The 13,082-nt window shown below is 44.8% G+C and overlaps 1 protein-coding gene across 1 annotated transcript; it reads left to right on the top strand.

Annotated features, from left to right (window-relative positions):
* The first annotated feature begins 4,903 nt into the window (after positions 1-4,903).
* On the top strand, positions 4,904-9,523 carry LOC129592415 (uncharacterized). Its single transcript, XM_055488441.1, has 8 exons — positions 4,904-5,338; positions 5,504-5,782; positions 6,543-6,618; positions 7,064-7,438; positions 7,995-8,242; positions 8,296-8,684; positions 8,846-8,967; positions 9,142-9,523. Exons 1-8 carry the CDS (start codon positions 5,212-5,214, stop codon positions 9,311-9,313), a joined length of 1,788 nt encoding a protein of 595 aa, XP_055344416.1. The 5' UTR covers positions 4,904-5,211; the 3' UTR covers positions 9,314-9,523.
* Positions 9,524-13,082: the final 3,559 nt, after the last annotated feature.

Raw genomic sequence — 13,082 nt, 5'->3', positions numbered from 1 at the left:
CCTAGTTCAGAAAGTCATGAACTTCATTGATAATGGAATCGATGTTGATTGTGTTTTTCTGGACTGCAGTAATGCTTTCGACAGAGTCGACCATGCAACTGTAATCACAAAGCTACGTAATCTAGATGTGCATGAAAATTTAATAGACTTGCTAAGTGACTACTTGCAAGGCAGATCCCAGGCTGTGATCATAAACGGTATGATTTCCTCTGTTAAGAATGTCACAAGCGGCGTACCTCAAGGGTCGAAAATAGGCCCGCAGATGTTCTTATGCATTACGAATGACATAGATGATCTGCCTGGTGACAGCGAAATACTTGTTTTTGCCGATGATATGTGTGTTTTGCAGAAAATAGAGTCAGTACAAGACGAACAGAATCTGCAGTCTTCCCTAGATACAGTCTTGAAATATGCTGCCGATCATCAGTTAAAATTTAATCCTAAAAAATCGACGCATATCCGTTTCACGAAAAAGCGCGCTAAGTTGCAAGGTAGTGTGTACTTTATCAACAACGAGAGTATACCGAATGCGGAAAATGCAAAATATCTAGGAATCTACCTTGACCGCCACCTAAACTGGAAATACCACAGCGAAAATTTGGCAAGTAGGATAAGGAAACGAATCCGGTACCTGAACGCTCTGTTTCCATATCAGAATAGTGCAGCTAGGAAAAAGTTGTACGATTCGCTCGTTAAGCCGATCGCTGATTACGGTAGCACAATCGCATTCTGTCAGCAGAAGTTGTTAATTGACCTCGTTGAAAAATGTCAGTATCGCTTCCTAAAGACTATTCGTTTAGGACCTTGCAGTTTCCAATACCCCGAAGTGTTACGACTGGCTAAGTATAACTCGCTGTTGCTTAACCGCATTAAAAAGTCACTTCTTCTCGTGTACAAAATCGTTTTTAGCCTTGTCCCTTACGGCGAAAAGTTTTTTAAGCTTCGTGAAAAGTTTGCTGCCGTTTCTCAATGTGTTGCAGGAAGAACGCGCCTTGCCACCGCCCTGGACGAACATCCGTATGCAGTGGAACCCTCAAGGACAAGTTCAAACGGACGGACCTTGCTAAGTGAAAGGAGCTTCGCATTCCTTATGTCGCAGCTTTGGAACGAGCTGAAACTTCCTCAAGAGTCGCATTCAAGCATCGCCTGTTTCGGCGCCAGTTTGGATCGCATCAAATGGACGGAATTACGCTGGACTAAACGTTTCCTTAATGCTGAACACTATCCTTTGTTGTAAATTTCTGATGAACTGTTGACTGTTTTGTTATGTGCCGTGCTTTCGTTTATATGAAAGCACATTCTCTTCTGGTAGTCTACAACCTCGTGCAGGATTGTCCTGATTGTTGTAGACGTTAAGCTGATTAAACAAACAAACAAACAAACAAGACGGATAATTACCGGCAACCAATAGGATTCCGAAAAAGCGTTACATACTGCACAAAAAAGCCGCAGAAGTGTTTAACAGCGTTTCCCTCAACCGTGATTGAGTTGTTTCCCCAGAAAACAATAAACAATGAATCGTTTCGAATGTCAACCGAGGATGGCTTCCTCTGCAACTACCAGTTATTGTGAGCACTATAAGTTGAGCCGGAATTCAAAGTGAACAGCTGACATATCGATGCCAACGGCGTATGCTGAACGGATGCGTATAAATAACTGCATAACAAGAACATTCCTGTACCGGCTAATGCCAGTTTGTAGCTTGCTGACGCACCGGTAATGCAAATATTACTTACTACTTAAATATTACTATCTACAACATGGATAAGATGCTAGAACGATCAATCCAATTTCCTAGCGTATCGAAATTTAAGTCACTAGTTTTTCTTTCGACCCTGGTAGCTTTACCGATTACTTTGTCGACTGACATCATAACCGGCAACGAGCTCACACGTCCTCTCCTCAATAACACGTGGATTCCAGGCGAATTAGGTCAGTATTATCGTTTGCCCAGTGCAAACTACGGAATCAATAAATTATTTTTGTGCAGTCTATATCCACCCGCAACGTAATCAGAAGTGTCGGCATGTGATTGTCCATACAGTCAGTGGCGCACAAAAACTTATTTTAGGAGAGGACGAATTCCTGCCGGGGACGTTTAACCTGTGTCCAAATGCGTCGGACACGGAAATGCTCAGTGCAACACCGGGACAAGGTCACGAAGATGCCGTTCGCGATCTTCTTAGTGTGGCCAGCATACGGTTCAACACACGGCCTTACATCATGCAGCATTTCGAGACGTACCTCGAAGTGAAGGAGTCAGCGCTCCAGCACTATGTGGCGCTGCGGATTAACAACCGAACTGTAAACGAGATGGAGGATGCACTCACCTATGCTTGGCTCCCCAGTCTCGGTACGACTTTACTACGTCATCACTAATCCCCTGACTAATACGTGTGTTCTAGAGAGAAGTAACTGGACAGCGAACCACGCTCAAATCTTAAATATTGAAAATGGGACCTGGCATTTTTCTGCAAACGGGTAACCGCCAGAAAGATATGACATGACCCATCGTGCGAAATCGATATCTAACTAAGCTATCCATACGTGGTTGAAATAATAGGTGTTTTCGGACCAGTTTTTATTTTTCGAATATGCAGATCACCGCTGATGTCGATTTGCTATATTTTGCCACCCGTGACCGGTGCGCTATCCTCTGCGAATTCCTCCCGAATCGTTCCACCTTCCGTCGACGATATTATGCGGCGACTGGAGAGGAAAGGTCTACCAGCATACGACGGTCCGATATATTATGATATTATTATTATTATCCCACCGCTTCGCCAACCTTCGCTTACCTGCGGGCAAATTCTGCATCCGGCGTTTTTGATACGGACCAGTTGAAGGCGAATGTGCTGGGAATTGTTCAAGAAAAGCGTCGACAGAAATGCGGCGATGCGAGCGTGAAGGATGTGGAAATTTATCTTGGAAATCTGGAGCCGGGCATCGTGCCATTGAGAACGAACGGCACTTATTCTGAGTAAGTGCGGTTTTTCAACACCGTTACGCTATACTGTAGTAAAATTATTCGAGCATACATAAAACAGGAAAACCCATATTTATGCAAGATTATTTTGCCGAAAAAATAAAATTATCTAAATTGCACGCTCTGCGAACAACTCTGAAGTGTGTAAGCACTGCTGCCACTGCAACACCGGTTGTTTTTGTTTCGATTAGTGTTCGGGCAATGCGCTTTCCTCTCCTTATCATCATTCAGCGGAAAAACGGTAAAAGATTCCGTATCCGCGATATCGATTTGACCCCGCTGACCAACCATACCGATCGCTACTATCTCCACTTGGACATGCCGCCAGCGAATCCGGTCTGGTCATTCCGTATGTACCTGAATCGGCCTATGAATGTCCAGTGGCTACCGCGACTGGAGGCTTTGATGACATCACAACTGAATCAAACCGGCAATGGTGAATTTAACTGCGACATTGCAGCTGTATGGTATGGTGAACCAGAATGTTTGCTCTTTCAGCGTCTAACTGCTCGGCGGAAGTGCGCGTCTGGGACTTTGATCCGAATGGTTCGGCTATTAACTTTTTTTGTCATTCTGCTTTATACACCCCAACCATGGATGCTGCACGCCCCGGATGCCAGAATGTCGCACTCGGCCATAATCTGTCGCAAACTCGATGGTCTAGAGCTGCGCTTATCACCGGATAGTGATCCCTACAGACTCACCACGAATGCTGTATCGGATGAATGGAAGGAAGTGATTGAAGCATTGACTCGCCATACAGTAAAACGCGTACACCGTTCTTAGCTCTCTTAATGTTGTTAAGAGGTGTTTGTTACGTAGGGACATTGTAGTGTTACTGGCAGTTTATGCTTCAGAAGGAATATCTGGTTTTCTTCAATTTTTGATGCCGTTTCGTACTGTCAGGTGTATGCTGTAGTTATAGAAAGGTGAATGTTATAATAGAAAACTGCCCCTTTGTTAAAATCCACCGGACTGTCCGGTTCTCAGCTGCATGGGTCTAATAAAGGGGTGAATGTTGTATAATGTTAAAAACATTATAAAACAAAGTAGTGCACTAAACAGCATTAAGACCGTTAGAACGTGGGACGGTCAAGGCTATGGAAAACGCTCTTCCCTGCTTTATCTAAATTGCTAAGTCGCTGCAGCAAAAACTCGTACGAGCATCATCACCCAGTAACCGTGTACCTAGTTCGCGCAGAAGCTGTAGACATGCAGGGACAATAACGCCGAAAGTCCTAAAAGCGAAAGAAACAACCATGTAATCGTTGGCTAAATACAGTATTCATATTTCCGGCGCCTTTTTCATCGGCTTTTTTGGCTGCTTCTGCATGCCTTGGTACTGCTGCTGATGACATTAGAAAAAGCAACTGCGTCCATGCATGTCACATCCCAAGCCAGTCATAGCCCGTTTCTCCAAGGCAATTGTGACACACCCTATGGCAGTTGATCTTCTACGATGTTGACCACTCGAGGTTCAACAGGCGTTGCTACGCCGCATTGACGGTAGCTAAGCTTCTTCGATTAACTCAAAATGATGAATGATGACGAAAGCGCCCGGCGCTCTTCTTTATACAGGAAAGTACGAGCGTATTCAGTACTCTGTTTCCGGTTAAATCCTACTGTGCTAACTCCGGCTCGGGTCACTTAACGAAGCTGCAAGTAACAATAGTCATTCGACTGTTCTAGGAAGCATGTCTACATTGAACAATTCCGCAGGGGCAATTTGTCATCGTCACTACCTTTAACCCACACACTGCAGAAAGAAAACAAGCAGCATTCTTATTAATTCTGTGCGCCTGAGGAGAGAAGCAATCGCTTAATTGAACGGCAACCACTCAGGATTCGCAAAAAGCGTTATTTTATAACATAGCCGATGCTCAACAGGTTCGAATAGATTTCAGAAACGCTTAATACCGTTTTCCGTAACAATGATTGAGTTGCTTTCCAGTATTAAAACCGCTTCTGATGTAAAGTTAGCATGTAATTAACCGATTAAGGCTGCGTCTAAAACAAGGCGCCAGCAAATCTCAAAACGCTGATTATTATCACCGGAATAGCCGGAACTCAAAATGAATTATTGACATTCCTAGGGCTAGCGCCAACGGCGTGCTCTGAACGGATGCATACATCCGTGTACGATCACAGCTTGTGAATATACCGGCTAATATTTTATTTCTGGTTGTAACTTGCTGATACAACAGTTATTCGATTATTTTTTCAACATGGATATTACGCTACAGCAATTGGGCCGATTTCGTGGCGTACCGAAGATTATGTTATTATTTTTTATTTCTGTTCTGATAACTTTACCGATCAGTTTGTCGACCCGCATCACCGCCAGCGAATTAGGTAAATCTAATCCTGACGAGTGCAAGCGACCGGCTGAAAAATTATTTCGTGCAATGTTAAATCTAGTAACGTAATTGTGTTTCAATTTTTCGTTTTGATTTACCTGAAATGTCGGCATGTGATTTGTGCATAAGAAAGATACTGGTGCATAAACTTTTGATTTAGGAGACGACAGTATTCTGCCCGGAACATTTGACCTCTGTCCGAACTCGGAACTGTCGGACACGGAACTGCGTAATGCAACAGGGGGACGCGATGACTTTTCCGATCTAGCTGGAGTGGTCGGCATACGCTTCGATACACGGCCGTCCTTCTCGCAGCCTTTCGAGACGTACCTCGAAGTGAAGGAGTCGCTGCTGCGGCACTATGTGACGCTACAGATTAACAACCGCACCGTAACCGAGCTGCAGGATGCAATCACCTATGCTTGGCTACCAAGTCTCGGTATGACTTCCACGACATTACTAATCTGAGTACTTGACGTCTTGACGACTAAAAAAACAGCTTGGTGGAGTAACAGCCCCTTCGCGACTGTACAGTGGACGTCCAAATTGTGTCACATTCGGTCCGGGACCGAATGACCAATAAACAGGAAACGCGCAAGAATTTGATTAATTGCTCTTTACGCATTACCCAACAAAAACCATCAGCTGATCTCTCAAAAGAAAGAGGAAAAAATTTCAAGAATTTCGATACCAAAATTGGTCATCTTTTATGAAAATCTGAGAGAAAATCGAGCCATTTTAGTTTGTCGTAGACAAAGCGTACGATTTCTGTGTGGAATCTTAAACCAAACCGCGGATTCAAATCCTATGCTATGTCTACGAGGATCTTGATATCCGTCGATTTTTTCTTAAATCTCATGAAAAGCAACTTGTTTGGTATCAAATTTTTTGGAAATTTTTTCCTCATTCGTTTCAGATATTGGTCGATGGTATTCGTTTGAGATATTGGTCGATGATTTTCGTTTGGAAATGCGCAAGGTGCAAGTGTCTAAGTCAACAAGCCGATGGCCAGTTCCAAATTTAGTTGTTTGAGTATAGGAAATGCCTGGTTACGCGCGTTTTGGGATTAAGTACATAAGTGCTAGACAATTTTGTCGTCCACTGTTTATGTATGTACATCCAATCATTAAAACTGAACAGGCATCAGTTCAGCTTAACAAAAAGAATCAACCGGTGCGCTAATCCGTATAACGTTTTAGAGAAAAGCAACTGGACAGCGGTACACGCCCAAATCCTGAACATTGAAAACGGGTCCTTGTACTTTTCTCCAGACGGGTAAGCGCCAGCTATAACTTGATCGCCGAATCATTACCGACTAGAGAAATATTTTGGCGGATTAGTATATTTTTGCATCCATTAGTAGAATAACTTGAAGCTTTTCCGGGCCAGTTTTAAGCGAATTAGTGCGTTTTATGGACCGAAAATTCGTAAAATGAAGTGACCAGTGATTGTTACTATGTGCTTTTCTTAACATTCGTGCCAAGAGATTCGGAAGAAAGCGATTCGACGGAGTGCGCGAAAGCGAAAGTTTTGGTGTATGTATCCTATTTTTGACACCATGTACCGGGCCAACTTCCTTAACTCGAGAATGGAGAGGTTGATCGTTTGATTAATCTTTAAAACTTTACCTTTTAAAAAAAGCAGTGTGTCCCGTTTGCCCTTTCTGTGTGCATTGATGGCAATTGGCAACTGCTGTTACAAATATTTTGCACATATGCAGGTCACCGCTGATGTCGGTTTGCTATGTTATGCCACCGCCCGTGACCGATGCTATCTCCTCTGCGAATTCCTCGCGAATCGTTCCGCTTTCCATGGACGATTTTAAACGGCGCCTGCAGGACAAGGGTCTGGCAGCATACGACGGTCAGAAGTATCCCGCGACCACCGCGTATACTGCACGCGACTCCGCGTACCTGCGGGCAAATGCTACATCCGGCGTTTTTGACACCGACCAGTTGAAGGCGGATGTGATGGGAATTGTTCAAAGAGGGCGTAGACGAGATTGCGGCGATGCGCGCGTGGACGATGTGGAAATCCATTTTGGAAATTTGGAGCCGGGCATCGTGCCATACAAGAGCAATGGCACTTATTCTGAGTAGGGGCAAATTTTCAACGCTGTTGAGATATTTCGGTTTCGAATACTTAATTTACTTCGAAGCGCACGAATATGCAAGCTTATCCTGTAGCTTCTATCGTAAAGGTAAGGACGCGTGTATTTTTGCGCGAAACCCTTGAATTAATACTCTTCGCTGTGTTGGTGCGATAGAAATTACGGGACAAGCTTGTACCTACTAGCTTTTGGTCCAGACTTGCTGTAGTGAATGTGGTTGTATGCGCACTGTGCTTGCTTTCAAGCCCTTGTCTTCACCTCTGAACCAAAAATTCGGAAATGGACTGTACATCAGTAGAATCAGTACTCGTACATATAAGAGGCAGCGGTGTCGCATGCGATGCGAAGGGATTTATAGTGTAATGTAAATGTAAATTGTAGAGTAGATTTTGTAGATTTACAGTATATGGATTGCACTATATAGATTTATAGAGTGCACGCTGCAGACATCGTGCAATTTATGGTGCGTGCATCTTGTGCGTGCACCTTGCCGGCTTGCGAAATGTGTCATCACTACAACACCCGCCTTTGTTTCGAGCAGTGTGCGGGCAATGCGCTTTCCGTTCCTTCTCATCGTGCAGAAGAAAAACGGCAGACGATTCCGTCTCCTCGGTATTGATTTGTCTCCACTGAACAACCATACCGATCGCTACTACCCATCCGTCTTGGGCATGATGATGCCAGTGAACCCGGCCTATTCGTTCCGTCTGTACCTGGACCGCCCCCTGAATGTCCAATGGTTACCGGGACTCCAGGCGTTAATGACATCACAACTGAATGTCGGCAACAGTGAGTTTTGCATAGACCAGCAACGGCAAACTATACACTATTTACCCTTTCAGCGTCGAACTGCTCGGCGGAAGTGCGTGTCTGGGACTTCGATCCGAATGGCTGGGTGGTTAACTTTGTTGTGACCCTGCGTTTTAAAACCCTGCCACAGTGGATTTACGTCGTGGATGGCAGATTATTGCATTCTGCTACAATCTACCGCAAGCTCGATGGTTTTCAGTTTCGCGTATTATTACCGGCGAGTTCTCCATACAGACTGACGCGGTATCCTGCACAGGATTCCCGGGAGGATACGATTAAAGCAGCGACGCTACGCAACTGCAGAGGAGAGACTCAGTTGCTTCCCTTACCGGTCGAAGAGCTGACGTGTCCCGTTACGGCAGCGTTCACCTTGTACGTCGAACGGATGTCGAAACCTTCCGTATTCGCATTTAACCCGCCGGTAAGTGCACGGAGGAAAGAGTCAACATGTTGAAGCTGTTGAAGACTTTACCATGAGAGATCTAGAGCTTTGTTGAATTTTTGAAATAAGTACATCTATGGTTTGACTCCTGGTTTCGATGGCATGCCGATCGAAAAATTTCAGATTGGGTTTCTTTGCAGGATGCCGGTAAAATCTTGGATGCAGTACAGCGAGCTTTTGCCATCGCAAACCCCGTCGTAATGGATAATATCACGCTCTCAATTACTTTAACGGGACGCGATACCAATTTACCGACCACAGGGTGGGCATACTTTTTCAAGCTGGGTTTTTAGATTCTAAAAAAAATATTATATAACCAGACGGTTTCCGATTTTTCTAAGCAAAATGTTTCCGTGTGGGCAGAAACTGACCAGTTATTTCTATAAGAATTTAAAAAAATTTATTTCTCTTCTGACGTATGCTTTATTGTTGACAGACGAGACGTAACCAAGTTCAGTTTTGCCCTGACGTATCCGAAAATGCAGAGCGGACTGTATTGGAATCTGTGGCGCTATCCGTCACTGGATGAGCTGAACGGCTCTTTACAACGCGTGGCAGACGTTAAAATTGTCCAGAAACGGACAACTGGGGTGCAAGCTTTCCCCTAGTTGTATACGAAATTATATTCTGGTCGCTTATATTCTGGTCGCTTGTCTCAACATCATACCGTAAATTTACCGCTTGGTCGTTTTATTTGACTCAAGCGCTTCTGTCATTTACAATAGTCCATTACATCAAGACACCTTCCCACTTGTTACCGAATTGGCTATAAAGATCAAAGTCCATTGAGATAAGCGCAGCAGCTGGGATTGGCGATATGAAGTATGACACACACACAACTTCCAAAACGTTATGCCGAAATGAAAAGCAGGTCCCGAGCTGCTTTTCATTTCGGCATTGCACTCTCTCATCAGTGTGTGCACGTTTTACATGAATGAGCGCAAGCAGATTAACTTCATGGTGTGTTGGTTTTCAGAATAGACCAGTTTAATAAACTGTGGAATACTATTGACAAAGAAATTAACTGACCCTCGTTTTTACAAAATTTGATTTTGTCATATACTGTAATACTGTTGATGGCCAAAAAAATTAATCCACCGGTCGGTGCGAGCTATAATGCCATCAGGCATTCTTGTCGGAATCTGTCATCGTCCAGGCGGGGCAAAATAAATCGAAGAAAATTAGTACTTTTCGGCACCGTTAAACGGTGATTTAAATAACGAGTAACGTGCAGGTAACCTCGAATCATTAAAAGAAGGGACTCATGTTCTTCCTGTTTACGTGATGACAAATGCAGCAGTAATTCTTGTTCATCCAATAAAAATCGCAGTGATGAATTTGTTCGCGAGGAATTTAATAAAATTAGCTTTTCAACAAGTTCTACTGCTAATTTTCTTTTACTTTTGCGCGGGGCCATATTAATAATATTACAGATACGGTTATCGCAAAAAGTCCAAACTGTGCAGATGCACACTGGATTTCCTCTGAAAAATATGCAAGCAAGAGATACAAGTGCACTGCACTTCTCTTGGCGCCAAAACATATGGCGGTGTTTTGATGTAGCGTTCATTGCTGTCTTCATGCCAGTTCATCTGTTATCACGCTAATGGCTGTTTTTCTATGCGTCACTTGCTTTCGATGGACTTCGATCTTTACAACTGAATCGGTAACAAGTGGGAAGGTGTCTTGATGTAATGGACTAATATGGAAGGACGTTTTTCCACGCTCGGTGGCGGGCTTCCTGATTTGATTATGGCTGAAGATAAAACAAACAAATTCAGTACGAAGCTTTTCATTAATTGTATTACAGGTTAAACCACATGATATGAAACAGATATTCAGGCGCGCCGCAATAATCGAATTATACCGGGTCCACACCATCGGGTGACCACAGATACCAATCTACCGGGTTAGATTTTCCAAAAATCCTTGAGTTACGGTCACTTTGCGGTATCGTAGCCGTGTGTTGAGGAATGGCTTTTTTATCTAATCAAATACGACTTATCAAATACGCAGCAACGAGTATGAATAATAACGTTGTGTTTGGGTAATGTTTTGCGACGAGTCACAGGTGGCTCTGCGTACAATGTCGGAACCAAATTTATCGATGCCGTTTAACGGAAGCAGCCAGTACCAACTGCACGGATGTGGTCAGCACGTGGACGCGTGAGCTCATATCTGCTATAAATAACGTGGAACCTTATGGGTGCGCGACGTATCATCGACGAAACAACTCGAAAATTCGATTTTTTATTGGCGATGTTGCTGCCATAAGCTAAACCAATGTACTTAACAGGCCGATTACTAGTAATTTAGGAGCATATCAAACTTGTGGCGATAGTGCACACTGCACAGCATTCAAATCTGCCGCCCGGTGGGACGGCTACGTGTAGAATATATATATGCGCTGACGCGCGCATGCGCATGGCAGCGGACGACCATCACAAAAGATAAAAATTGTTACAGCACTTTTTCAGACTTCGTTTTTATTCAATTCAGCAAAACAAATTGCTTGCCAACCTTGCTTACTATCATTAGAACAGACACGCAGCGTTTGATAGAATTAAGGTTTTGGATAGATTGGCGAGCAACGTCTTGCTACTGACTTTCTTGTAGTCGACCGACGATAATAATTTATTGTCCTTTGCGGATTTGGAACGAGTATCTGCACGAACCGCACGATGCTGGTGTACGAAGACCGGGTTCACACGGTCTTCGCGTGGAACTCGGTGGACGTCCTGGTCGACGGCCAGCTGCAGCACGGCGAGGCCATGAGCGTCGTGGACGGGGGCCTGATCATCGACTTCCGCTGTGCGGGACAGCGCGCGCAATTCATCCCGTACGGACGCATCTTCGACAGCCGCTACCTCAATGCCTGGCCACACCGCGTCCAGGTCCTGCTGCGCCGCTCCACCGACCGGGCCTGGGTGTGGTACCCCGGGACAGCCGTGGACCCCAATCACCGCTATTCGGACCGTTCCACGTTTGTGGAGGTGCAGCTGCCCTACGGCACCGTCCGCGAGCTCCTCTCCGACGATCAAGTGCGTCCGGTGCCGTCGGAAAAGGACTTGCGGGAATGGCGCCTACAGGAGAAGCACTTTGTTCTGCGCAGTTGTCCGCTGCCCGCGACCTACTGGACGGACCAGTCGCGGGTGCTGAAGGAGCTCTTCAAGTGTAAATTAAGCCGCCGATGCCGCGTGCTGTGCACGTCGGTGCTCAGTCAGACTCTGGTGTATATGCAGTGTCAGGACGCCACTCCCCTGACAGCTGAACAAGTGGTACGTCAAACTGGCATTTATACAAGAAAAAGTGCATTCGCGTGATACTACTTAAAATTATTCAAATTTAAACGTTAAACAACAACCATTGAGGTAGTTCATTTATTGAACTTTGCGGTTAGTGAGCATCATTTTTCTTGCAGGAAGAGGTCTACGCTTGGGCCAAGCAGCAGGAGGACGACGATTTCCCATCGGAGACAGCAGAATACGCGCTCTGTGAAATGGCCCTGCGTGACGCCAGTAAAAAGCGCAAGGGTGCCGGGCATCGGCGCATCCGTTTTCCGTTACCAGCGGAACTATTGGTAGAGGTCTTCCAGGCGCTGGGCTCCATCGGGGGGATCCGCTGTCGGCGTGTTTGTCAGTTGTGGAACACTCTTCTCACCACGGACGCGAACGTCTACGATCCATGCGTGATTGGGTGGTGTGTAGATTCAGCGGATCAGCCGTTCGGCTATGACAGGTGAGGTTTTGGTGTGCGAAACAGTGAAAGCTGTATTGTTTTGGCCGTTGGAGCAGTTTACAAAAAGAGCTGTAACGATAGCGACAGCCTGATGGCAGAATTTTGTTCCCAATTCATTTCTGATTGTTTTGTACCGGAAAAACGAAAATCGAACCACATTAAGGGAGGGGACCCGGTACATGCCCCCAATCACTCTTTCATTTTGTTTATGAAATATCATATGTATGTTGCCAAATGGTTAGTACTTATTAGTTGGCGTGAAAACAGCTTGTGTGCGTAAGATCCGGTTCCGGGAGATGAGGCGGCAAGAAAACTTCAAAACGTTTGTGTGCATTTAGATGTACCAAAACGCCTCACCATGGACCGATCTCCGGCTAATTATGCATGTAATCTTGACATGTTTGCGTGAAGATCGTTTTTACACCGAACCACGGTTCTTGCATTTATTTTCACATTTTAGAATGAGTAAGAAAACTTTAAATTCAAAATCTGGAAAACGTGGTGCGATTCAGTGTAAAAAGCGATCGTCATATTTCCGTGCAAAATTCAAGGATTACATTAGAACTTTTATGAGTTTACATGCAGCCATAACTCCCGAACCGGAATACCGGATGTTGTGGCCACTAAAGGTGTTCACGC

Source organism: Paramacrobiotus metropolitanus, unplaced genomic scaffold (genome assembly GCF_019649055.1).
Source record: "Paramacrobiotus metropolitanus isolate TYO unplaced genomic scaffold, Prichtersi_v1.0 Parri_scaffold0000052, whole genome shotgun sequence".
Classification (NCBI taxonomy): Eukaryota; Metazoa; Tardigrada; class Eutardigrada; order Parachela; family Macrobiotidae; genus Paramacrobiotus; species Paramacrobiotus metropolitanus.
Note: the sequence above shows the minus strand (reverse complement) of the source record. Positions and strands in the feature narration are given on the sequence as shown.